Source organism: Chroicocephalus ridibundus, chromosome 2 (assembly GCF_963924245.1).
Source record: "Chroicocephalus ridibundus chromosome 2, bChrRid1.1, whole genome shotgun sequence".
NCBI lineage: Eukaryota > Metazoa > Chordata > Aves > Charadriiformes > Laridae > Chroicocephalus > Chroicocephalus ridibundus.
In genome coordinates, this window is record NC_086285.1 from 46,323,552 (window position 1) to 46,350,424 (window position 26,873).

At 41.6% G+C, this 26,873-nt stretch overlaps 1 protein-coding gene across 1 annotated transcript in view; it reads right to left on the reverse strand.

The window, feature by feature from the left end:
- Positions 1-11,433, reverse strand: part of ABHD5 (abhydrolase domain containing 5, lysophosphatidic acid acyltransferase) — a 30,504-nt gene extending 19,071 nt beyond the window's left edge. The window contains exon 1 of the mRNA XM_063325257.1: positions 11,021-11,433. Coding sequence (XP_063181327.1) covers positions 11,021-11,418 — 398 coding nt within the window. The 5' untranslated portion in view covers positions 11,419-11,433. The remainder of the gene's footprint in view (positions 1-11,020) is intronic.
- Between the last annotated feature and the right edge of the window lie 15,440 nt (positions 11,434-26,873).

The window sequence follows — 26,873 nt, forward strand, 5'->3', positions numbered from 1 at the left end:
GGAAGTTTTAAAATTATTATATATTGGAACCGCGTATCTCTGTATCAAATTTGATAACATTCTTGTTTGGCAACACAGTATTAAATGACTAATAGTCATAAATTTAAAATGCATAAGGTAGTACCACTAAAATTAGGATGTCACTTAATCATTGTGGATTTAGTATTATGAACAGGTTCAAGTTCTTCTATATCATTTCAGATAATCCAGTAGTCTCTTAACATTTTAACAACTGCAATAATTTAAAATCCAAGAAAATTACACATTTAGGGTTGGAACTAATTTAGGCAAAGCAGAAATCTTGCTATGACAGAGAAAGTTGGGGTGGAGAAAGTTTTAATATAAAGAAGTAAATAAAATAAATTCTTAAAGACCTAGATTCTGTTCAAAGAATATGTAGGAATATAACAGCGAGATTTTATTAATTATAAAATGAAGTAAAAACTACAAAGCAAAGCACATTTAATTGAAAATGAGAGAATGTATTACTGATTAGCATGAAAGAGAACTCCAATTTCCTAATTAAATTTGTAAAGTTTAGGAAATTAGGAAAATATGTTTATCGTGTGAAAGCAACACACTCTGCATGAAACTAAGAAAAAGATGCAGCAAATACATATTAGACTTAAACCTTTGCCAGAAATAGTTCACTACGGTTAATATTCAGTGTTAGTCCGTAAAGTCAAGGAAAGACAATTTTTAAAATGAGAAAGATAAAACACACAGAAAAGTCCGTGCGTTAGTCCGACTCTGAGAAGCACCCTACTTCTGCATTTTTATTCCTGCTGGTATCAGTATGTGGTAAACCGAGTGATGTGATGCCTGAATCTCAGGCCATCCTCACTACAGCAGATCAGATCAGATCTAAAACCTTACTATTCCCTCCATTTTGACAGTTCAACTATTTTTGTGGTTGCTCTCTGTCAGATTTGTGAAATAATTCAGCTTTAAAAGAAACTACATTTTAAACCAGATAATGATGGAGACCCAGGTGACAGAGAAGGCAAACGGTTAATCAACAAACCTACAGGCTAACAAGGTGGAAAAAAAGACTAGCGCAGAAAGGTGGAGGACAGCAAGCTTTTAAGTCAGAGCTGCCACTGACAGACAGTAACGTATAATCACGCCCTCAGTCAGTCTGTATTTAACTGGGCAGCGATGTCTCAGGAACAAGGCTCAGGATATGGTTTCATGAGAACTTCAAGAGCATAACCGATTTTAGGAGTCCTTGCAGTCCTTCATTCCTGCCCCCAAAGTGCAGCATGTTCTTTTGTGCTTAATCTTTCTGAGAATAACAAATACAGTCAGAATCATTCAAGCATATACAATCTATGTACAGTAACTGTTATTGCAAAGGCTGTATATCCAGGGGCAGAGCTTCTGCATGTACAATAGAAGTCAGATGTAGTAAACCACAACAATTTGAACAATGTTTCTAGGACAAAAATTAGGCTCTGGCAGCTACAGACAAACATCAGGAGAAGACAAATATTCCATGTTCCACTTCATAATCACTGCATGAAAAGACCAAAAATGTTGTAATCCTCAGGGAAAGACCTTGAAGAGCGCACTAAAGAGGCAAGGCCGAGAAGCAAGAATTAAGAATATGGTATGGGAACAAAAAACCTCAATCCTTTAACAAATGTCTGTTTACCATTTTCATAAGGTGACAAAAAATGTGACAAAATGTGACAAAAATGACAAAATTGCTGTGAATGGGTTAAAAAGGGAACCAATTTTTTCCCCAGATGACATTATAACCCTGCCTATAAAGTTCTGTTTAGATGAGTTTCAAGCCAAGATGTTCTATGCAATTAGATGTTGTGAAACTCTTGGATACTTTCAGTAATATTAAAACAGAATGTTCTGAAAACCTCTGCATAATATTTCTAGGAAGTGTAATGTACATCAGCCCCATTCCAACAAAAAGCCCATGATAGGTTATTGCTGAATGTTGCTACACTAGGTCAGAGGTAAAAATAATGCATTCCTTATGTACTTACTGCATCTTGAACTCTGTATTCAGAACATTCGACATCAGAATTAATGTAAAAATTCAGAAGCAAATTTTATTACTGTCTCTATTTACATTAATACTGCTACAGAGAACTATCACTTACCAAAATTAACCTGAGAATGTAAATAATGAATGTGAATCCACAACCAATGAGCATTTTCTGGCTATTTTAGTGATACTGAAGTTTACAGTGTTATTTAAATTCATTCAAGCCACCCATGCATTCAGGCAGTGGAGAGGACCTACATTTTTGCTCCCTCCCATGCTGAACCTCAGCCATAGGTACATGTTGCTGTATATCTTGGATCATTGTGGCCCCCTCCCAATTTTCTTCTCTGTCTCCCAGTATTGACATTCATTTTTTTTTAATCCATATGTATCTGTTTTATATGTTTGTGCCATTGCTTCCATCCCCTTCCTAATTATACCCAAAGGCGTCTATTCCAGGGCATGCGCTTTTTTGTTACATACGACAAGAATGAAGTTTATCTGTGGGCTGCCACCCAAGGCTGCAAACTGTAATGCTCATACTGCTTACAAAGTAGCTGTGTTAGCACCCAATGCAAGAAACCATTAAGCATGTCTGCAATAAAGAAGAAACCATGCATGTGGTCATACAGTTATTCCTATTACTGTTCACTGCTATATAGGTTCCAAATCTACAAACAAGGGCAGTGTCCTACCATCCTTCAAACATCATGAAGTTCTCCACGGTCAGGTAAAAGTCAGTCCACAAATCTACTACAGAATGGGGAACTAATTACTTCTAACAAGCTTTCACAGAATCACAGAATGGTTCGGGTTGGAAGGGACCTTAAAAATCATCTAGTTCCAACCCCCCTGCCATGGGCAGGGACACCTCCCACTAGACCAGGCTGCTCAAAGCCCCATCCAGCCTGGCCTTGAACACCTCCAGGGATGGGGCATCCACAGCTTCTTTGGGCAACCTGTTCCAGTGCCTCACCACCCTCACAGGAAAGAATTTCTTCCTGATATCCAATCTAAATCTACCCTCTTTCAATTTGAGGCTGTTACCCTGTGTCCTATCACTACACTCCCTAACAAAGAGTCCCTCCCCATCCTTCCTGTAGGCCCCCTTTAGGTACTGGAAGGCCGCTATAAGGTCTCCCTGGAGCCTTCTCTTCTGCAGGCTGAACAACCCCAACTCTCTCAGCCTGTCCTCATAGGAGAGGTGCTCCAGCCCTCTGATCATCTTCATGACCCTCTGCTGGACCTGTTCCAACAGGTCCATGTCGTTCTTGTGGTGAGGTGCTCCTCCCTAACATACAACACACTCTCTAACATACAGGCATTTCCCTTTAAAAACTTTATGTTTCACCAACTGCTAACAGTAACCAGCTAAGCAAGCCCTCTGTTACTTCCTTCCATCTCTTCTAAGAACTAAAATTTTATATTTTGATTTAAGAGCTAAAATAAAACACAATCTATAGAGAAAAATCATATTGGCAACTACAGACCAGGTATGGAAAAATACAGAATACAGAAATAATGATGCAGAGGAGAGGAAAGGGGGGAGCTGCACAGTCCCACTAAAACTACTCAGCCCTGTGACAGAGATAACATGTGGCACACACAGGTTAGGTACCACCGAGGACCTACATCCCTCTGCTTCCTCCACTGTAAACTCACATCTGATAGAACCTGGCATTGCCACAGGTGTTAAATGTTTTTACCAAGAAAGCATTGCACATCGCATTAAGAATTTGTGAAGCATAATTAAAATAAAGAAAATGAAAATTTCCTCTTGGTGTCCTTCAGATGTTACATAACTTTCTACTACTTTCATCTTATCCACCCACCTACTGATGCACTCCTGCTGCCCTTCACATACTGCACAACCTCAGCCTTGCTTAAAACTTACCTGTCAGCCTTTTCACACCTCCCATGACAGAGGGCCACATTTCAGACTGTCCCCAAATGCCATCAAACAGGACAAGAACAGAACACACGCGTAACAGGCACCTCTCAAATCTGCACCATTGCCCACCTACACTCTACCCCACTTATCTTTTGCTTATAGTCCGTAGTGTATTACGCAGAATTTAGGTCACAACTCAAACAGGAGATGGATGCTCTCATTTTTCTGTAAGGGGTCATATAAGAACACAGACAAAAGACTATCTGAAGCACATGATTATTTCCCTTAGCTCCAAACATGCTATAAACAGATCCCGCCCATATTCAAGTGTGAACATGCACTGAAGACAGGTTGTTGTACTGCATATCACTAGAACAGCTTCTACTTTGTGTTCCTTTATCATTGTCAGCTACGATGACTAACACCTACCTATGTCAAACTTCAGGAACTGGTATTCAACGTTGTGGGCTACCCAGGCTCATTTCCACTTCTTGGAAAACCTACAAAGCATGCAAGCCTTTTCATAACAGACTGTTTTGTGTACATGCCTACGCTACAAATGCTTTAGATGTCAGGAAGTTTAAGTAGTCTTAAGAACAGGTAAGAAGTTAAATTGGTCTAAAGAGCCATTGCATCAAATGTCCCCTTATAGAAAGGTATGATACAATTAATAAGCCTTTAGTGTCAGTATGACACTAAATGCAACAAAGAAAAAAAAATTCTACAATGATCTGCTAGCACTAACCCACCCCATTTCTTTTTTTTCTCATTGCAATACCCTTCTCTTCCTCACTTCAATATATGAGTGGACTCTCTCAATGGCAACAGGCACGCTTGCATCTTTTGTTACAGAATGCATTTTTATGCCTGTGTCTTCCCCTCCCTTCTAGTCTCCTATGATCCTGAGTTTTCTATTACAAGTCAACAGAGCACCTTCCTCCTCCACCTTTCCTCACCATGTTTTCTCGGTGACACTTAAAATCCTCCTCTTTTACCCTCTTAACCTTATTGCAGACTGACCTCATTCCCTTACACAGCTTCACTGACTCACAAACCTCTCTTCTCCACTGACCTCTCTCCCGCTGTTCAGCTTCTCATCTAGGTCTATCAGAGCCAATGCAAATGCAGACACCCACCTTTCCTCCCATGCCCTCTTCTCTCTGGCTGTAAGTACAAATCATGTACAAAAACCTATCCTGAAAGAATGTCAGAGTTGCAAGTAAATACTCAAAAGTTACGAAACATGCAAATCAAAGTTTCCTCAACATGCAATCTTAATAAACCACTATGTAAGAGGGAAGAGAAAAGATGCTTTAATAACTTATCAGTTGGGAAAGTTGTTCAGATTCTCCCATAAAAGTTCAGAAAAGTCAGACATCCTCCTGGCACAAAAAATGCCCCTTTTGGAAGGGCAGATCTCTGGCTGGGCCTAGCCAGCCTCCTAGCAGGCTCTAAAAAACCTAGAATATGCCCAAAGGCATGCAATACCTTGTTGAAGTTTGCATTCTCCAATGATCCATAGTCACCAATACTTTGGCAATCCCAGCAGTAACCCCATAGCTATTGCCCCTCTGGATTTGTGACTCCGCTTTAATTTCCACAGGGGCTACAACCCCACCCCCACCCCACCTGCAGGTACCCTAATCCTACTTTGGCAATTTTTGTAGTAGTCTTTGCCTGATACTTGGAAAGTTTCCACTTCACCCACACAGTTAGTAGCAGATTTTCTAATGCTGCCTCTTCAACCTGCCTTACCCCCTGTCAGTAACATCCTAAACATAAATTTAAAATTACTGCATAATTACTATCTTCCTCCCTCTGCTTCTCATATTATTTTTTTTAAGGACTTGATCTGGATGGCTGATAATCTAGTCAGTTTTTTTTTATGGGGGATTTCAGTCATAGCAGATGACTTGGCCAGGTAATTGCCAAAGGAGAGCGGGACCTTCTACAGGAGGCAGAGGAAACCTTCAGGCCAAACACTGAAAGCATCTGTTCTCTCATGACAGTTTCCATAAAAATTTATGTCCATTTACTGCATCCACAAAGCACGAAGCACATGTAGCACACCCAAACTCTGGGATCAGCTGCAGGCCCAGTGGTGGCAGTGTAACCACGCACTTGAATGCTGCTTCACCGAAGGTGGCAACCAGCATTTCCACAGGCCACTGGAAAGGAGCAACTGAGAGGATGCACTGCTGCTCAGAAAGAGAGGGAGACCTCCCGCAGCCCACTGGGGCACATCAGTGCGGCCTCTCCTCCTATCATCTAATAATAAAAGCAAGTTTCAGAAAGAGTGGAGGAGAAAACCTTTCAGCCTAGACATGTACAGCCTGTGGCGTTCAGACCCCTAGATGATGTTTCTTAAGGCTGTTTCCACAAAGAACTATGAAATACTAAAGAATTCTCTGAAGGATCACAAACATACTTGATGAATTATAAATTAAATATATGTAACGTTCCGATTTTACTTATTTTTAAACTGTGAAATAAGGTCCAGGGGCGTCACTGTCACCTCATGAAAAGGTCTTGACCGAGGCTGTGGTCCTTTGGCAACTCCTTGCCATCAGCCCTGTCACCTAATTTCCTGCTAAGCTGAGGGAACTTGAAAAACGATAAGTAAATGTATAAATGGGTCTCACTGAAATCTAAAAATTCCCTTCGTAAAAGTAAGTATGTCACGTATAACCATGGAGGATCAGTACGAAATGGGTGAAGCAAATGAAAAAAAAAAATAACAAAGAGAAAACTCTTCTCTAAATCTCTGTCCTAAACATGAGTTGAGGAATATCTAATAAGCAAGCGAATTCAAAGAGGAGCCAAAATCAAGTAAAAAGAGCTGAACGGATCATCTACTTCGAGACACTCACTGCATTATTTTTTTTTTTTTAAACATTTTTCCATAATGTTTGCCTACAGTTGCCAGCCAGGCAAAGCTGAACATTACAGTTCTATCCCCTACAGCATTTAATCAAGCCTCTCATGGGAGCATTTACATGAGATTCTTCCTTGTTTGTGGACAGGGCTATGACCATCTTTTTTCTGCCACTGGAATGAGAAGACATCCCCTGTCATATTTTACCATCTTTCCCTCTCTCCCTTGAGTATTACATTGATCTTCCTGATCAAGAAACAAGAGAGACCTTCCTGATGAACATAGGCCTTCCCTTCCCAAATTCACAGAAAAGCAGGAAAACTGTTAGAAACAGTCCTACAACTGCCTGAAAACCTGCTTGTATATATGCTTTCAGATGAGCACATGCACATAACACAAAAGGCGTTAAGCACTGAAGCTACGACCAACACAACCCTGCTGTCGAAAAAGACAGTATCAGAAAAGAGGAAGGAAATGTCCTTTAACCTTTTCCCACATGTGCTCACCACACTGAAGTTATGTCTCACTCGCTCTTTAAAAATGCAAGTTGCAGATACCAGATCTGCAGTCAGTCATCTGCGCTATACGAAAGGCCCTTAGAAATAGTCTCCTTCCATGAAGAAAAGTAAGCAGGAACCTGCTTTCAGCAGTCTACCCACTTGGTTTTCTTTAAAACTTAGATGAGGTAAAAAACAAAAAAATCAAGCAAAAATTTTGACTTGAGAGTGTCCCTTCATACCACTACGATATCCCCATGAATCATCCTACTAAGAGGCAGACATAGGCTCTATTGAGCCTAATAAACTAACCCTTTTATTAATCAAACGGTTCACTTCTAAACTATATACAGAATTCTGTAATACAAACAAGCTTGAAGGATAATGCCAAACCAATTGTGATTACTGGTGTGGCCGTACATGTTTTTACCTACTACTCCAAGCCATTATTCTGTGAGACTACAGGCCCCTTACAAGCAATTTGATGTAGGCTTGTAAATGCAGATCCCATAACATTTTTGTTTTAAAGAAAGCTATTGCACTAATCTCAGAGAGGGGAAAAAACCACAGAATTCTGTTTCTGGGATTTTTTTCCATATATATACACACATTTTGGAGCTGCTATTCGTAGTTATACGACAAGCCATGACATGCCATAAGCAGTCCTGCTGAATCCAGAGTGAGTAGAAGTGAATTCAACACTGGCAAAAGGCTTATGCTAGGCTCTGTGCCTCACAGGCGGAAGTCTACGTCTAAAACTTATGCAGAGAAGGTCCAAGGCTGTGAAGAGGTTTGGAAATCTTTAGCAGGCAACATGTTAACCAAGCTATCACTTCTATGATGAATACTAAAACATTTGTTTAGTTAATCGTCCCATTCAAAGTTAGGACAATGTCAAGAGTATCTTTCAGCTGAGATCGTCTCGAAAGTAACTGAGCCGCTGCTATTCCGTTTTCACTTTGCTTTACACAGTTACCAGATTGCGACAAACTGAGTGTGTTGCATAACAAGTTGAGTCATGCTATTTTTTTTCAAAGCGGATAAAGTAAACTTCATATTTATTCTTTATATACACCTGTCACAATTTAATCTAGGGTTTTTTGATGGTATATCGTAACTCTTCCTCTCACTGCCATGGAGTTTTAAATAAAAAAAAATATTTAACATATTTCCTCTGGGTACCAAGCTTTGCTCAACTTCAAAAGATGAGGAAGTGCTAATTTTGACTATTGTTAGAAACAGACTAATAAAAGCACTAACAACTTGGAGCACTAACATTTCACCAAAGCTAATGCACTTTCTGAATTATTGGAAAAGAAGGATGAGATTTTGTTCTTAGAGGTCTTTAGTGAATTCGGAGGCTTACACTGAAAGGCTTCACATCCCATGGCCTGATTGTTCAGCACGGGGATGCTGAGAATGTCCTGAAAATCAACCCCCTTTGAAAGCTACCCAGCTGAGTAAACCATGGTGAGGAATTTGTCATAATCCTTTTCAAAATTTAGGCTACGATTCCTAACCGTATGTCCAGGTCATCTAGCAATACGATCCTGCAATCCTGACAGGCTACTGAAGCTGAGGACGCTTGGCGCGGTCTCAGCAGCACTCAGCACTCCGCGTGATCAAACCAGACAGCTAATACAGTTCAGGCTAATGCGCTGTATGAACATGCAAACAAAACAGGCTGAGGCAGAGCTATTTTAAGACTCTTACTTAGAAAACGCATAAAACATCAACAAGAGGCTTGACAAATGACGTGTATTTTATGAATGTGAACGGGTCAGAAAGAACACAGAACAAAGACAGGGACTGGAGTTTCACACGGGTAATGTTGCAGAAGGCAGGGTAGGGAGGGAAGACTATTTTGAAAAGCTATTTTAAGTTTGAGTATAGGAGAAGAGCACAGAGTTACAGAGTGGAGGAAACTGCACAGTGCTTTGAAAGGGAAGCCTTTGAAGTTTATACTTGAAAAGAGAATGCTCTGTATATATGGTGATGAAGGTGTAACAGGCAGTTTGGAAAAGATGGGTAGTCCACTTCTGGTCAGATTGAACTGGCAGAGCAGCAAAATATGTACAATGAAACAACAAAGGCAGAAGTTGGAAAAAGGACTAAAAAGAGAACAAGACTGAGATGCAGGTAGTTTTAAAAGATAACCGAACAGACACATAACATGACAACATGCAAATAGTGCATCCTTGACGTGAAATCATGAATGCACCGCATGATTTTCACGCAAGTAGCTAAAGAATTTTAAGTGGAGTTTCTCAAAATAACACAAGACATAATTACAAGAGAAGAGAGATGGAGAAAAAAAGTCAAGAAATGAGTTTTTGAGGGCCAGGCAATCAGCAATGAGATACACCACCTGATATTTAAAGGATGGAGAAATAGGAAAAATTCATGCAAACAGCGCACACAAAGCACATTTACACATCTGACAGAGGGGATAAAGCACAAATATGACTAGAGCACAGCTAGATATCTCCTGATAGAGTATTTTTTTAGACTAGAATCATAAAATATGGTGGAACAAACTGGGAGATAAGTGACCAGCTGACGTATTAAGTATGTTTGGTGAACAGAGACAGAGATGGGATGACTGCATTATTCTACAGTGGAATAAAGAAGGGCAGACAATATATTTGTGGGCAATGGAAGGGATAAGAACATGTCTGTACTGGAAACTGAAGTGTACAATGAGAAATAAAACATACACTGAAAGACAAGGTATGAGAAGACACACATGAGTAAAGAATATGTGAATGGAAGAAAAGCAGACCACTGATCAATAACTTGGTTAGTATAGAACCATCTGAATGTACACAGACAAAAGATATAGTGCAGAACTATGTAATTTCAGGCAGAAGCGCAATTAGTAGCTATAACAAAGGCATATATTGAGGGTGGGAGTAAGTAGTTACAAACAAATATTACAGATTTATGTTAAGAACAGGGGCAGGAGGAGGAGAAGGCATAGTTTATGCCAGATGACTTATTATGGTAGATGTGAATGCCTTGGGATAGTGAAAGGAAAGAAAAGGTTAGCAGAGAGAGCTGGAGATGAGGTAGGCATACAGTACTAGAAAAAAGACAGAGCAACAGCATATATGTTTTTAATTTAAAGACGTGCCCTCATCTCCTACTTGTATCAAGCATTACACAGAAGAACGATGACACAGTGGCAGAGAGGCTGCCAAGCCTTACTGCCTGCTCTACATCTAAGTGAACTTATAGAAGGGATGGAATGAGAAGATTTGTATGTACATGCGAAGTCGCAAAGGCACGCAAAAAGCTGTGGCAGCAGCACATACAGACGTGTGCGCGCTGGGATACATACAAAGGAACGATGGCGATAAGAGTGTGTACATACGCCAAAGCAAAGAAGATAGCGAAATGCCTATGTATACATGTAGGCAGGTGTGCAATTAGAACAGCTGGGCCGGGAGGCTCGCAGGCAGCAGGCGAAGCAGCGGGGACGCGGGGCTTGCAGGGAGCTGGTGCCAAAACCTCCCGGGAGCCGGCCCGGGCGGGAGGCATCTGCACGTACAGGAGGGAGCCACAGCAGGAAGGCGTCTGTGTGCGGCAGCAAAAAAATGGCAGACAGCCCGCCCGCAGGCGGCGGGAGCACTCGAGAGGCGATGCAGGAGCGCGCAGGGACAGGCGGGGCGGCCGCACCGGACCCCGGCGGGCCGCTCGGGGAGGCGGGACCCCACCGCGGCCGAGGGTCACCCCGGGCCCGCTCCACTCACCCTTCGCTGGGGGTCTCCTCCTCGGCCATGGCGGCGGCGGCGGCGCGGCGGCCGGCAGCTGGCAGCGGCAGGGTGGCGGCGGCCGGCAGCACACAGAAGGACAGCGCGACGGCGGCGGCACCGGCCATCACGGGCTCGCTCCTCCCTCCCGCCTGCCCGCCCGTCGCCTGCGTCACGCCGGCGGCGGCCGCCCACGCCACAGAGCGGAGCGGGCGGCGCCAACCGCCGCCTGCGCGCCGCCGAGCGGCCGTTGGCGGCGTGCGGGGCCGAGGGGACGGCGTAACGCACGGCGTAACAGCCGGCGGGAGCGAGCCCCGGTGGCGTCGGAGAGGTGTCAAAGCCCGCGTGCCGGCAGGCAGGTGACAGGTGAAGCGGGAGAGGCGGCAGGAGCCCAACATGGCTGCGGCGGTCCGCGAGCAGGGCCCGCTGAGGGGGCGGCGGCGGCAGGCAGGCAGCACCGGGTGTTCGGGGTGGGAGTTCGTGTTTGTTTCACACCTAAGAAGCAAATTAGGGGCTCTGGGCGCAACGTAAATATTACCTGTCCCTAAGGTGATTACGAGTGGAACGCTTATTGCGATTTTAATTTTCGAGTGTTTTGAAAGGCCCAAGCGCAGCCGTGCCCGTGGGGAGGAGAGCGCTGGGGGAAAGGGACGTGCGTGTTTTGGGCAGTATTTGGCCTCACGACATAGGGAGCGTTGTTATTCAGCCGCGTAAGGGCTGCCTTCGTATTGAACGATCAGCAAACTTTAATTGAAATACATCAGCAAGGTGCAACGAGTGGGAGGAGTGGCGAGGTGCTTCCAAGCCTGGCATTTCTTCTGAATTTTGCCACTGAGCTGAAGCGCTTTAGAAAAACAGATGTAAGATGGATTACTGGGTTTTTTTGGTTTCTGAAATCCTTTGATTTCAGAAAAGGCATAAGATTAATTTGGTAATAGCTGAAATTATTCTCAGCTAAAACCATTCTGCAATTTTAACAACAGAGATTGTTGAGATTACACAATGTCAGCTAAAGTTTGGTTGGCTGTGTCACAGTGGTTTGGCAATCTGATGTTTTTCTCTGGAGGGTGTATTTATTTATTATTATTGCTCTGAAAGATTTCATTTACCAAAACCGTGAATATTGATGAGTGCATAAGGATATGATCATCGGCAAATATTCGCAATGATGCTCTCTACAACTTGCAGACAGCCTGAAACAATAGCTCTGAATGCTATGATTTTTTTTCTTCTTAATTTCAATGGAATAGTAAGTTTAAAACCTCATAAGCAAGATATACGCCCTACTCATGGAACATGCAAGTGTTCAGACACAATTACCTTTGCAATTTTAATTCAGTGGTGCTCACACAAGCACTAATTGGTTACACTTGTTTAAGAATGCAAATGTACAAGTAGCCCACTCCCACTTAGGAGCCCTTCTTTCCCTTACTGAGAAAGGACTCTGTCTCCTTGGAGCCGATTTGATTACGTGGATAAATTAGCTGTATTTCTGTGCATGACTGTGATGATGCTGGTAGAAGAGGGTTGTGCATCAGTTGGCTGATGTTGCGATGTAAATGAATGAAGGACAGCTGTGTTGTAATGAGAAGGAAATAGTTCAGATGAGTTTTTCCATTTTTGTATTTCAGAGACATTTCTGGACACTGAAAATGTCTCTGACTCTAAGGGAATTGTCCCTGCCACTGTTTAATCTCTCACTTCTCTACGTTGACTTTTAGTGGGACTTGTATCTGACCCTCTTCATTAAATTAGTTTAATGTCATTCTCTCTCATTGTTGCTATTATAAGCCAGAATTTTATTTTCAGATCCCGTCATCTAACATAGATAAGGTTAAAATAGAAAGACTTTCCTCTCTCACAGCGATAAAATAAAATTTAAGAAAAACAACAGATGTCTGCTTGCTTTGTTGTTACCCTTTGTTATATTTTTTTTTTTCAAACGTCTTTTCCTTCTAGCATCAGAAAGAAAACAGCAAGTTCCCTTTGCTGGGAGAAGAAAAGCAATCCAGCTGACCTCACAAATCCCCCTTGTCCTGGACTGAGATAAAAAAATAATAAATCGATCTCCATGCTAGAGAAATACTCCAAATGACATTACAGAAGTTTGAGTGTCAAAGCCGTCTTGCTTACTCTGGATTTCACATAATGACTTTGAGACTATCTACGTTAGAGGCCAGTTCACAGTCACTGTCATTGTGCTTAGCTGTTTAACATTTGGGGTTGTACTATTGTCTATGTCAATATCCTTCAAATACACAGAATTTCTACATTATATGTACTATGCTTGTGATCCTACTTTCAGTCCAGCAGAAGTAGCTACTTGTCAGCTAGAGCTTGTGACTTAATAAAGCACAAAAAGAGAGCAATAGTGTTTATCACACACATTTTTTATAATAACCCACTTCATAAGCTGCTTCTCCGAACTGCGTCACAAATAGCTTGCTAAAATCAGACTGAGCAAAAACTGTAAAGAAGGTTGACCCGGCCAAGTATGTACAGACTGAGGGGAAAAGGTTGTTTATGTGTGTTATTTATATGAAAGTGATGAAAATGGCAGCATCATATACTATGCCTATTCTGATTTGGTAGCAACCACTAAGGTGGCACTCCAGCTCATGAGCAAAGGGGCTCACAGCAGTGGCTTCCTTGTGGGATTTTAGCAAGCAAGTAGTAGTTGACTGCCATGCAGCCTCTGCAGGCCCTTTGTTTCTTGGTCCCACAGATCTTCCTCCTCTGAGTGCTTACTCCACATGTTCTCCATCTTTTAGTTCAGGCATAACTTCCAGCTGAAAATTTGAGTCTTGCATCCCCAGTAGCCCAGGCTGAAAAGGAGAGACACCTTATTTTGATATTTTGCAGGAACTTGGGATAATAAGGAAAACGCAAAATAAAACTGATTGGTTTTTTGCAAATGAACCTGTTTGTGATGGCAAGAGGACCTTGAAGCCATCATAGGATGTCCCTGGGAGTTCCTATGCGTGCCTTGTTGTCACTGGAGGACTTAGGTTATCTGCCATGCTTCTTCATGAGACAAGTCTGATGTTTGTCAACTGCCTCAGGGACTGGAGCTGCAGGTGTTGGAGCTAGCTGGGGCTAAGCCTGAGCGGAAGCCTGAATAGGGCTGGAGGTTTACGCAGCTTTCAGGATGTGTAAATGAGGAAGTCTGCCCAGAGTCCTGTTGTCTGTGTTTCCCTGGGAAGAGCTCTTGGTGTTGCTAAGGTGGGGGAGCAATCCAGACATCAGTTGAGCCTCTGCTGCCTGGTTCTGGACCTCAGGCAGTCTGGCAGCTGGATGTTTCAGCCTTGGATAAGTCAGTGAAGAAAGGAAAACCATGTCAATTAGAGTCTGGAGATTCATATTATTGGGCACTCTTCAGCCCCAGTGGTCTGCAAGGGCACTGCAGCCCACAGGCAGCTTGTTCAACTTTTTATCTGTCTTACTGCTTTATAGACTCTGTCACAGTGCTCCCCTGCAAACTGGAGAGGCAGTTTGATACCAACAGCGGGATGCTTGTTACGTTCCTAGTGTAACTGCTCCATGTTATACTGTTTCCTAGACGTATCTGGGTGTGGGAAAATAATTTAAAATCAGTGTAGGTACATCAGGAAGTGTTCAGCTGCTTGGAGGTCCTCCTTCACAATAATTTTGCCAGCATCTTCCAACTAACATGTCTCTGCCTCTGGTGAGCATAAGGAGGCTATTTCTACAGATACCCAAAGTCCTGGAAGCTGTGAGGGATGTTGGTGACATGGGAGACCTTCCTTGAAGCACGGCTAGTGATTTGCTATGGTCCTCATGCCAGAGGGTTCCCCTGCATAGGGAAACAATCTGTCTCAGCCTCTTGTCCTTTCACGTTCTTGCTGTGCAGGAGGGCAAGCTTTCTTGTGCCCCTTCCAAGACTCATGTCTGATTCTGCTCTGGGAGCAGGCTGTCTGTGGACTGGGAAACCTATGACATTGTGGCCATGACTGTGAGGAGACAGTCTTGGAGTCAATGGCTGGGGCAAACGAGAGTCTCTGTGAGCCTGACACTTGAACAAAAGGGGTGCAGTTGAGGACAGTTGTAAGAAAAGTTTTGGTGGTTACTTCACCAGGGTCATGTCATGCAAGCAAAGTAAATAAATAGCAGTCCTGACTGAGCTGCTGTTTGCAACATCTCAGAGTGGGTTTGCATTCAGAGCCGCTGTAGCACCATTTTGAAACCGTGCCCACAGTAGTTGCAGTAGGAAGTTGAGTAAACTGTGTGCAAGAGTCAGCTACGGGGAGGCCAAGAGAATTTTAAGTGCTCCAAGAAGCGAGTGAACTGCAAAGAAGGGTGCCTAGATACATCTTCATTAATATATCAGCAACAGCTGAGGCCGTGACAGGCTGTGTTCCTAGCCAGAACTTCTATCTTGTCATACTTGGCTATTCCAGAGTGTATTACTCACATATGATTAACCTGAAATATTCCCTCCTGGATACAGGAGTGGCCAGGGAGAGACAAGGTCTCATGTTTTCAGGTGGGTGGAAGGGTGCTTCCATCAAGGGTATTGTGACTGTGTCTGCCTGGGTCATATGTACCAGCTGTGAGAACCCATTCCCAATGAGACATTCAACTGCATGAGACAGGGTGTGTAATCTAAGCAGTGTCCCTGGGCCACAACCTTTTGTTTTCTTTTCTCTTAGCTGTGGATGTGAATACCTACATGAACACACAAGCTGGAGACAGGTGAGCCTTCCAGGCTTTTTGGAGACTTCTACCCAGAGCAATGAGGCTATTCTAGTTTTGATTACAACCAATAAGAAGAAACTAGCTGAAAAGGTCAGGGTAAACATTAGGTGAGACTGTCCACAAAATAGCAGAGTTAATTAGTCATCTGCAGGACCAGAACGAGGAGAAGTAAGATCAACATGAATCCCATGTAAGTCAGGAGGGCAGCCTTCAATGAACTTGGAGAAGAGGAAGGCAGGGGTCACTTAGGAAGGTTGTAAAACAGGTAACCAGAAAAGAAAGAGTGAATTCACAGGAGTTGCTAATATTAAGGGCACAAACCCAGGTTTTCATTGTGAAGTAGTCAACAACTGCAGTTAGGAAACCATCTTGGCTAAATCATGCAAACTGAAGAAACAAGCCTATAGGGAATGAGAAAGCAGGTTAAGCTATTAGGGCTGAGAATAAAAGTATATAAAAGAAGCATGTAGGAACAAAAAAAGACACAAGCATGAAATGAAATACAACTAGCAAGCAAAATAAAAACCCCACATCGCTCTGTAACCCCTCTAATTGTATGAGATAGAAAGGGTTCTCTAATTGTAAAGTGAGAAAACTACAAGGTGTCAGGAAGGCAGTAGCTTCTAGGCTTCACTACTAAAGATCAGTAAAATAAGGAAACTAAGGCATTAGCCTCAGTTAAGGGTAGAATATTTAAGTCAGATATTTTCAAATTGACCTCAAGTCTCCCTTTAACTTTGTGCTAGCATACTTAAAGGTCTTGCTAACAGAATCTCAGCGTCAATAATCAATGTATTTGAGAAGTTATGGACATTAGGTAGGATAGAGGGAGGCTGTAAAGTGACAAGCATGGTGGAGGGGAGGAAGAAGGAAAAAGAGAAGGTATGAAATTTTTGATTAAGCAAATTAGTTTAAATTCCTAGAAAAACAGGGAAAAGTATATTTGTATATCCCTGAAAAATAACATAGGGATGAGTAACCTTCAACAAGAAATCATGTCTCAAAAATATGATTGCCTTTATGACAGCATGATATATCTTATGGATAAAGAAGAGCTATAGATACAATATGTCTTGATTTTCAGGTAACTTTTTATGTGATTCCCATAAGCAAATTAATAAAATGTGTTCTGCGTTGATCTGCAGCTAGGTGTGTGCAAAGCTTGTTGGAAAACTAGAATAACAGGGTGGTTCTCTATCAAAATGGAAATGTGTATCAAGTTGGATTGCACAGATCCAGAATCTGTTGGCCTGGACAAATGCTTATTAAAGGGAAAATGTTTATTGAATTCACATATGTATCAGGCTGGGAAGAAGTAGGTATGCTGGAGGACAGGGACAAGATAAAAAATGATCTTCAATTAGAAATACAAAAAAAATGGGAAGCTAGTCAACCAAAACAGCTGCAGACCTAGGCAGGAATAATTGACTGTTAGGGAAAACTGGTTAGGTAGCAGTTCTGTACAATAGTAACTCAGGCTTTGAGGGGTCACAGTGTGGGTGTGAGTCAACCGTGGCTTGTTATTGCAAAAAAAGATAAGCGTCCTGCTGGGATGTGTTATGAGGATTAGAGTTTGCAAGACTTGGCAAGGAATTCTGCATTGCTTAGCAGTTGTAAAGCTAGTTTTGGATGTTGCACGTGAGGAAGGATGTGGACCACCTGGAGAGCAACCAGAATGTCAAGGGGCCTAGAGGAAATACTGAATTATTTCAGATTAGTTAATAGGGAAGAATAAGATGAGTAGGAGAATGACAACAATCCACAAATCAGTGAGAAGTTACTGATGAGATGGACATAATCTATTTCTATGTTCACCATGGGCAGAAATCGCAACCAGGATATTTAGGACAAACGTTCTTCAAGGGTAGAGGTACTGGAAAAAAAGATTGCCAGTGGTATGGTAAGGGTCTGTCATTGGGGTCTTTAAGAACAGGCTGCATATATATCTTATCCTCTATAAACAGAAATTTAGTAGGTGTAGTGGAGCAGCCTGGAGGCAGGGAGGCTGTGAATATGACTTTCTGAGGACACTTCAGCCCTATGTTTCTATTGTTGCTAATGATGTCATCAAGGCCAGCTGTGGCTGCAGAATGGGCTGGAGTGGGCGGAGATCACAGAATGGTTTGGGTTGGAAGGTACCTTCAGAGATCATCTAGTTCCACCCCCTCTGCCATGGGCAGAGATATCTTTCACTAGATCAAGTTGCTCAAAGGCTCAGCCTGACCTTGAACACTTCCAATGGTGGGGTATCCACAGCTTTTCTGGGCAACCCGTTCTAGTGTCTCACCACCCTCACAGTAGAGAATTTCTTCCTTATATCCAATCTAAATCTACCCTCTTTCAGTTTGAAACCACTCCCCCTCGTCCTATCACTTGGTAAAAAGTGAATCCTGTCCACCAGTACACCCATTGTCCCATCTCATGTCCTGGAATCCATGCCACTCCACTTGATACCAGTTGAAGGTTTCAACCCAAAAAAATCCTCCTCATAATCCTGCTCCCAGTTTAGTTAATTTACCTATGAAACATAGTGCAGCTTCTCTGGTGTAATCCTGATCTCATCCTAACCCTGTTGGTTGTAAATAAAAACTTGTGCAATGTTTTGGAGTTTTCTTTTTACATAAAACTACATCTCTTTCTTTAACCTTAAAACTTCTATTGTAATACACAACTGGTCAGCAATTTCCAAACATCTGCCATGGGTAAATACAATAAGTGTCTTGTGGATATTGTGCCACAATTGTGCCACCAGGATATGAATATCTGGTAAACTCCAAACCTGAAGATTTCCAGTCATTACTCTTGAGAAATAATTTCACACTGCAGGCTTTAGTTTGGTTAAAAATATGATTTTTAATACTTCTCTATACTTGAAATGAAAGAATAAATTCTAACTATTTTCAACCAGATTAATAAAAATAACTGATAGTTTTCCAGCCATGTTGTGTCCCAGTTATTTATGTATACAACATGAGTAATGAATAATTACCTTTACTAGTAAAATATTTTAGAATCATAGAATAGTTTGGATTGGAAGGAACCTTTAAAGGTCATGTAGTTCAACCACCCCTGCAATGAGCAGGGACATCTTCAACTAGATCATGTTGCTCAGAGCCCCATCCAAACAGGCCTTGAATGTTTACAGAGATAGTGCATCTACCACCTCTCTGGGCAACCTGTGACGGTGTTTCACCACCCTCATTGTAAAAAATTCCATCCTTATATCTAGTCTAAATCTTCCCTCTTTTAGTTTAAAGCCATTACCCCTTGTCCTATTGCAACAGGCCCTGCTGAAAAGTTTGTTTCCATCTTTCTTATGAGCCCCCTTTAAGTACTGATAGGCCACAATAAGGTCTCCCCAGAGCCTTCCCTTCTCCAGGCTGAACAACCCCAACTCTCTCAGCCTGTCCTCATAGGAGAGGTATTCAATTTTTGTGTCCCTCCTCTGGGCCTGCTCCAGATGGTCCATGTCTTTCCTGCTCTGAGGGCTCCAGAGCTGGATGCAGTACTCCAGGTGGGGTCTCACCAGAGCAGAGTAGAGGGGCAGAATCACCTCCCTTCACCTGCTGGCCACACTTCTTTTGATGCAGCCTGGCATATGGTTGGCCTTCTGGGTTGTGAGTACACATTGTCCAGCTTTCCATCCACCAAGTCCTCATCAGGGCTGCTCTCAATCCCTTCATCCCCCAGCCTGTATTGACACCAGGGGTTGCCCTGACCCAGGTGCAGGACCTTGCACTTGGCCTTGTAGAACCTCATGAGGTTCACATTGGCCCACTTCTCGAGCTTGTCCAGGTCCCTCTGGATGGCGTCCTGTCCCTCAGGCATGTCAACTCCACCAATCAGCTTGCTGTTGTCTGCAAATTTGCTTTATATGTGTGAAAAGAATATTGAAAGCAATATTTAAACTCAGTAAAGATGTTTATTTGCAATTTTTTAATTGTTGTTTCTTCTTTTGAGAGAAATTGTTCTTCTTTTTTTCTCTTTTGATAATAAATCTTTAGGGCTCAATAAGGCAAAAAGAAATATTTGTTATTTGTACTGATTCCAGCTGGTAGAAAATAGTAGTAGTAAGTAGTAGTAGAGTGGAAAATACTTTTTCCTTGGAGTTTGTCCTTTTTAACATCAAGATCGCTTTTGTAAAGCAATGTCAAGATAAGTAACTGCTTTAACTTAAAGTACTTTTTTTTTCTACTTTGTCACCTCTGTCACTGGCCAGATTCAGCCTTGTCAGTTGATTTTTTTTTAAATTAGGGAACACAGTGACAGAGAACCCAGATATGTCTGTGGTGCAGTTTGTTGTTTTTTTTACAAGAAATGTACACAAAGTCTTATTTCCCTGAAAAGAGAAAGAATCAAACAACACAAGGCAGATTGCCTGCTTTCAGTTTGTTCTTTTGACTTTCTCTTGTGGCATATAACTGTTGCATCTCTCGCTCTCTGGGGCTTTTTTTTCTGTTTGCTTGCTGGGTGCTGATGACACACAGATACACACTGTCCTTCCAAACTATACTCAACCTTTGCATTCACGTTCAGACCACAGTGCTACCCATTATACCACATATCTTAGTTCCTACTCCAACCTTGTCATGCTTGTCCAGATTTCAGACAGTATTTTTTACTGTCTCAGGTATTGATAAATAAAGTCAAATTTAGCATGATTAGATAATTCGTGTCTGCCCACAATTTTCAGCACTGCCCGCAGAGCAAAGTCAATAGCTGTTCCCAGAGACAGCAAATCTACAGGATGAATTTATATTAAAAATTAAGTATGCATTTGTGTAATCTTAGTGTTCACAGTGCTGCGGTATATGGCAGCATATATGCTGCATTTGTGTCTTTTTTCCTTTTGGATGAAAATATGCTATCACTTGTGAGGGAAAAGGTCTCTTTCTCACATTAGTATTTCATGTGGGACTTCAGGAGAAGGCTGGCTTTGGAACTGCTGCTTCCCACAGCAATAGAACGGTGCTGAACTGCTGCTGTGAGAGGCAGGGACCCCCAGAGCACAGCTCCTTCTGAGTCTTGAGCTAAGTAGGAGGAACGGAGGAGTGACTCCGCTGCTCAAGCAGGCAGCCCTTTCCTTTCCTGGATGTTGTGAGTGTCTTAGTTCCAGTTAAAGTCCTAGTCCTGATTCTGCTGTCCTGCAGCTACTATCTATGACAACCGCATGATCTGCCTCTGTGTTGGGCAGGGAGTGCTTGCAGAGTTCGGAGCTCGTCCAAAGGTGGGAAAACCTGCAGTTCAGCGCTGGAAGAAACGGCTACTGCGAACAGCAGAGTTAGCGCATCTGAAGCGGTGGAAACTCCGCCCTTACAACAAATGCCATCCATGAGTGTTCAAGGATTTAAGAAGACAGCCTCTGAAATGGAGTAAAAATCTTCTGGGGAAGAAGAAAGTATAATTTTTTTCCTAACTGGTTGTGGAACAGAGCTGTTCTTTCAGTGTTACCACATCTGCGCATCAAGACAGCTAGCTGTCACTCACACCTCCACGTAAGCTCCTTGGTGAACAAGTTCTTCAGCTGAACTGGCTAAATCCAGATGGGATGCCAAGAACAGCTGTGGTCACACCTTTTCATTAAATCAAGCATATGGTTCTGTGTGATGTAGGGAAGTTTTGTCATTGACCTAATTAGCATCCAAAGCAAATCCTAATGGCTGCCTGCAAGACCCTGTGATGTCAGTAAAAGTTTTGCCATTGTACCTTTGTACCAACTTCTTAACACATCATGACTTCCATCTGCATGTGCACACAGACCCAATCAACTAGAGCTCTTATCAAGCTTCTGGGATAAAGCTGATCAAAAATAAAATACTGGACCAAAATCTGCTTTGAGTTATTTTATGTTTCATACAAATTTAAATCTATTTATTGTCATGGAATTTCTTTTCAGTTGCACTGTTGCAACTAAGTGCAGAGCTTTTGCCTAAAATGTCTCCCTGCTTCAGAAAATGTTCTGATGAGGAATCTTTTAATTTCTTTCCGTTTTCTTGGCGTTGAAATTATTTCACTAACCCTTCTTTATCTTTGCTGCTGAATTTACATTTTATTACTAAATTTAGTGTGTCTCTTCACATGACCTATTTCTTTTGAGTCTTAATGCTGTTGCTTGGATACGCTTCTCTCTTCTAAGTGAGGCACTTGGTTTCATCTTGCTTTTTTCTGTGCTTTCTGTGATACAAATGGATTGTTATTGAATATTTTTTCAGGTTTTTAAATGTATTTGGTTTGTCTGGCACCTTGGTTTCAGCAGAACTTTTGTATTTGATTGCAGATCTGTGGTTTTAGGTATAGTATATCCTGTGTAACATTGAATAGCTTGCTATTCTTGCTTTTCTTTACAATCAGTTACAAAAATGACACTATTATGCTGAGTAAAGGCCAATCACTACATAACTTATGGGAATACTAATATTTCTAGATAAACAGGGAGATATTTAATTTACTTTTTGTGTGTGTACTGTCCCTGCAAGTTAATTGCTGGAGCATCTTACTCTCTTTGTTTTAGTCCTGGTCTAGTAAAAGTATACAACAGGAATAAACCAAAGCATTTTAACTTGGGCTGAAGTATTCTTACTCCTGTATGGAGTTTTGCTTATGCTATTTTGAAAAAGGTGTAGTAGATTAGGACAAGCAAGAGTTGAAGGAAGGGTGGCAGAGACTTTCAGAGGTCGCGAATAGCTGCCACGTGTGGAGAACTTAAATAGATTAGAATTCTTGGCCTAGAAGAGTGACAGTGGAAAGCAGCAAAAGAAAAATCTTTAAAGCAATGGATGGTGTGGAAAGCTAAACAAGAAGCAGGCATTCACATCATCTCAAAATACAAGAATTAGCAACATCCTGTGAATCATGTAACAGATGAAAAAAAAAATCAGAAGGAAGTACTTTTTCATGTGACGGAAATAGTGGAATGTGATGCTGTTGGAGACTGAAGAGCCAGTATTATTAAAAGAGGAGTAGATATGTTACAAAAGCGTATCCCTGAAATGTTATTAGTAACTAGTGTTGAAAGGCCTTATGTGTATTCCCACGAATAATGAGGATTCTACCCTTGAATTTATGAAGCATGAACTAATGAAAAGAACTAATCAAGGGAGGCAAATATTGTATCACTCTTGAGGAAGCACATTGAGCATGAGGACCTTGAGGATGGTACTAATCTACACGTTTTGAGAAGTTTAGTAAACTTGGCAGGAAAGTGAAAATTCATAGTGCCTTAAGCTGAACTACCTTCATTATAATACTAAAAATCATGCCCGTAGGTCAAGAAGACCCTTGCCCAGGTGAAGATCCTTCCCTTGGGCATGCGTGGTGGCTATAACTCGATCGTGTAATTTACTATGTAAATGTATTACATGTAAATGTAAATTACTAACCAATCAAATATAGGCAGGAGGTACTAATATTATAATGATGCTGTAAAATGCGTATAAAAATGGTGTGGAGAGTTCTGATGGGTGTGCATGATAGGAGGAAAGATCCCCCATGCACCCGGCGCTGTAAATAAACTAATGGCGGCTTTCTAAACTATAAACCTGGTTTAGAGAGTGACGGTTTCATTACAGATTTTGGTATCAGGGTCATGGAAGGTGTCTCTTGGTTGACATTGAAGATACTGGCCAGATACAAACCCCATCTCAATCCTTTGGTCATTGCTGGAAGATTAAAAAATGTACAACAGGAAGGTTCAGAGTGTATTGCTAGAATTTTGTATGGGTTATATTCTGATTTATATAATGTGCTGTCTGGCCTATGCTGTTGCATCTTCACTGCTATTTTAACTATGCTAACTGGATTAAAGTAGCAGATGTGTACCTCCCTCTGCTACAGGCACATCTTGATTTTGCTGTGTAAAGTGTTTTGGACATGTAGAGCAATTTTGAGAAGAAAGGGGAAACTTTAAAGTTTACCATTGTCAAAACATTCCATATGCTTACTGGTATGTGGCTAAGTAATCACACTGATGTGAGTGTTTAATGCTGTGTATTTTCTTTGTAGGTGCACCCAAAGTTTTGTTATGGTTTGTAGTGCTGGAGAAATAATAGAAATCAAGGAGCTGGAATTTTGTGAAGAGAGCAGTAACTGATGGTGATGTGTTGTGGAAGCAAATGCCCGAAATGAGTTAATTACTTGGACATTCCATTTGTTAACAGTATTACCAAATGTTACTTGTATGAAGATGCTAGTGTAGACTGTGTGAAAGAAAATTAATGCATATGTTTGTTAACAATCAAAATGAGAATAATGTATATAATCATGTTCTTGATGGGTAACTTCTTGCGTAAAGAACTGTTGGCTTCTGAGGCTGATGCAGAACACTGCTCTCTGAAGAAAAATAATGAAATGCCTACATAACTGGAGAAGCAAAAAGCTAAATAAGCTGCCTAAACATAGCTGTCTAGTACCGTTTTAGTTGCTATGTGGTATATCTCTCCTATCCTCCAGCTGTTGCTTCAGAAACTGCAGATCTATCACCAGTCTTGTGGTGTATCTGCCAGCCTTCTGCAGATGTCTTTGATACCCAAGGGTGTGCCAAGCGGTACTAAGATGATGCAGATGATCTCTGTGAGTAGCAGTTGAAAGGTCACCCTGGGGGACTCTTGCTGACACTTCCTCAGGTAACAGAAGTGTGGAGGAACCTATCTGGGGAACCAGTTCCTCACCTAGATGTGTCAGAGCACTGATGTACAGCCACAGAAATATAAAAGTTTATACATCAGTTATATGGGCTAAACTTAGTGGAGTCAATACAAATAAATCACATTAAAAAAATCATGTCTGTGTGAGTTATGCAAGAACAGATTCCACACTGTGTATATTACAGTACAGTACTGTGTACATTATTTTGTTTAAATTTTTGCTTGATTTTGGTATCTAGTATGGAAGAAACTTAAATAAAAGTCAGTTAAATGCTAATGTATTGTTTCTCCTGGTCTTTTAAGGAACTGTAATTTCTTCACCATTTCCCTCCTTATTCATATATGTTCAGATGATGTTGCAATTGTCCTGTACCAAACATGTACATTTAAAATAGCAAATAAATGTATGACTTCTGAAATTAAAAAAACAAATTGGGGAACTAGCTTTATTATCCACTGTATCCCTCAGGGAGTTGAATTATGACATATAGTGAATAAATCAACAATTACGTGTAACTACCCCATTGTAAACAAATAAAAAAAATTAATGAAACAACTATTACAGATCTAGATAACAAAACCTGGGAAGATATTAATATCTAGAATAATCTGCAAAATCTCCATCAATCAAAAAATCATTAAGATAATATTACACAAATAATACTACATCTTACCACAACAGTTCTGCATTTTTTAATAGATGTTAAAAATTCTGGCAAACTTACCATGTTGTTTTTCTTAGTATTTGTCACACATTACTTTGGTCATACAACAAAATCCCAGGAGTAGAGACCTCCTGAAATATCATTTAACTAAAATGAGGCGCAAGTCTTGTCTGCTGAAGGCAAAACACCTTTCACCTTTGAATCTTAAAGTCCTCTTTAAAAATGTCAGAAAGGGATGTGTGTGATTACTTCGGTAATGATTAAGGAAAAAATCCAGTGTATCTGATAACTCAGTATTGTTTCTTATTAACAGTTGCCTAAGCAAGGGATATGGAAAACCTAGGTATATTCACAGCCTGTCTTTCTTCTGGCTAGATGATGCTGATGTCTATAGCCTTACAGCATACTGTATCAGTGTTGCCAAGTGGTTCATTACCTTCAGTGTGAGGTACTGTAATTACATCATCTAATACTGCCAGTACTTATCCTAATTCTGCCATTTACCAATCTCCCTGCTTTTAAGAATGTTAAATGTCCAGGATGTTTTAGATTGGAGTGTTTCAAACCTAGGTTAGTGTGAGTTTCAAACTTCTCTGAATTGATAAAGCTCTGAGCTGCATAGTCTCAGTGGTTTCAGAGTACACAGCCATATTAAGCAGGAACAGGCCCAGAATAGCCTGTTCTACAAGTTGTTGCACAGATCCATATTTCCAGACACACAAAGATCCTCATTTCCAGCAGGTCCCACCTATCTGGCATGTGGAGAACCATCTCTCTGAACACAGTTGTCATATACCACTAAGGGTAGCCTTTCAGCCCTTACCACCCGCCATTTCTAAGTGCCTGAGGGAGCGTCTTGACTGTGTGAGTTACTTGTGCACTTAGGTGTGGTGACTACTTGTGGACACCTGAAACCATCTCACTTAGTCTGGAGGTGGGATTTCAATTCCGACAAGCTGGCTCAGCTGGGACACAGGACCAAACCTGCTTCTTACTCTCACTTTTGTTAGTAAGCTGCCAGCTTCAGTGACAACATAAATGAGTGCTGACAGTCACCCCATCAACCAGAGTGTCCAGAAGAGCAGACTTCTCTCACAGTTATGTAAAAAAGAATCATAGATACTGCTGCAGGTGTGGATTTAATAAAGCAAGAGAGGTTTTAATCCTCCCACATCTCAACATCAGCCTTCACTGCTAGTTTCTTGCTGTAGTATAGGGAACTGGTGCTATTAGCGTAGCACTGCGGTTTCTCTCAGAGTCTTCAGTCCCACGTGCCTAGGAAGAAGCAGTGGCAGTCTCTAACAGCCAAGAAATTCATATCTCTCTGCCTGTGCTGCTGGTCCATGCCATTGTGTGTCCCAGCCCAGGGGGCCTGCCTACCTCATGTGACCTCTGGGGTACTGTGTTCTTGCCATGTAGCCCAATATGGCCAGGGTGTGCACCTCCAATGCATGGCCCTACGCAGAAGAGAGAAGGCTTCCTCCATCATCTCCATGTAGAGCCTCCATCAACCCCAATACTGCAGTAACATATAAAGCACTATGTTCCCATGAGTTCTAGGGCCTTACAGGCAATACTAGTGGGACTCGCTGTGACTCACATAGAGCTCTAAATACACCCACTCACACCCAGGCTGGACTAACTGAGATTGTCTGTACCCAGACACCTGTCACTCTCATTAAATCTGAAGTGAAGACAGACTCTTGGTTATGTAACATAATGCCAAAATACAAATTTATTTTTCTTGAAAGAAACCCCAAACGGAACTTGCATTCTGTGCTCTGTTTTCAGTACATGACTTCAGATCCCTCAGGAAAAAGATTTTTAAGG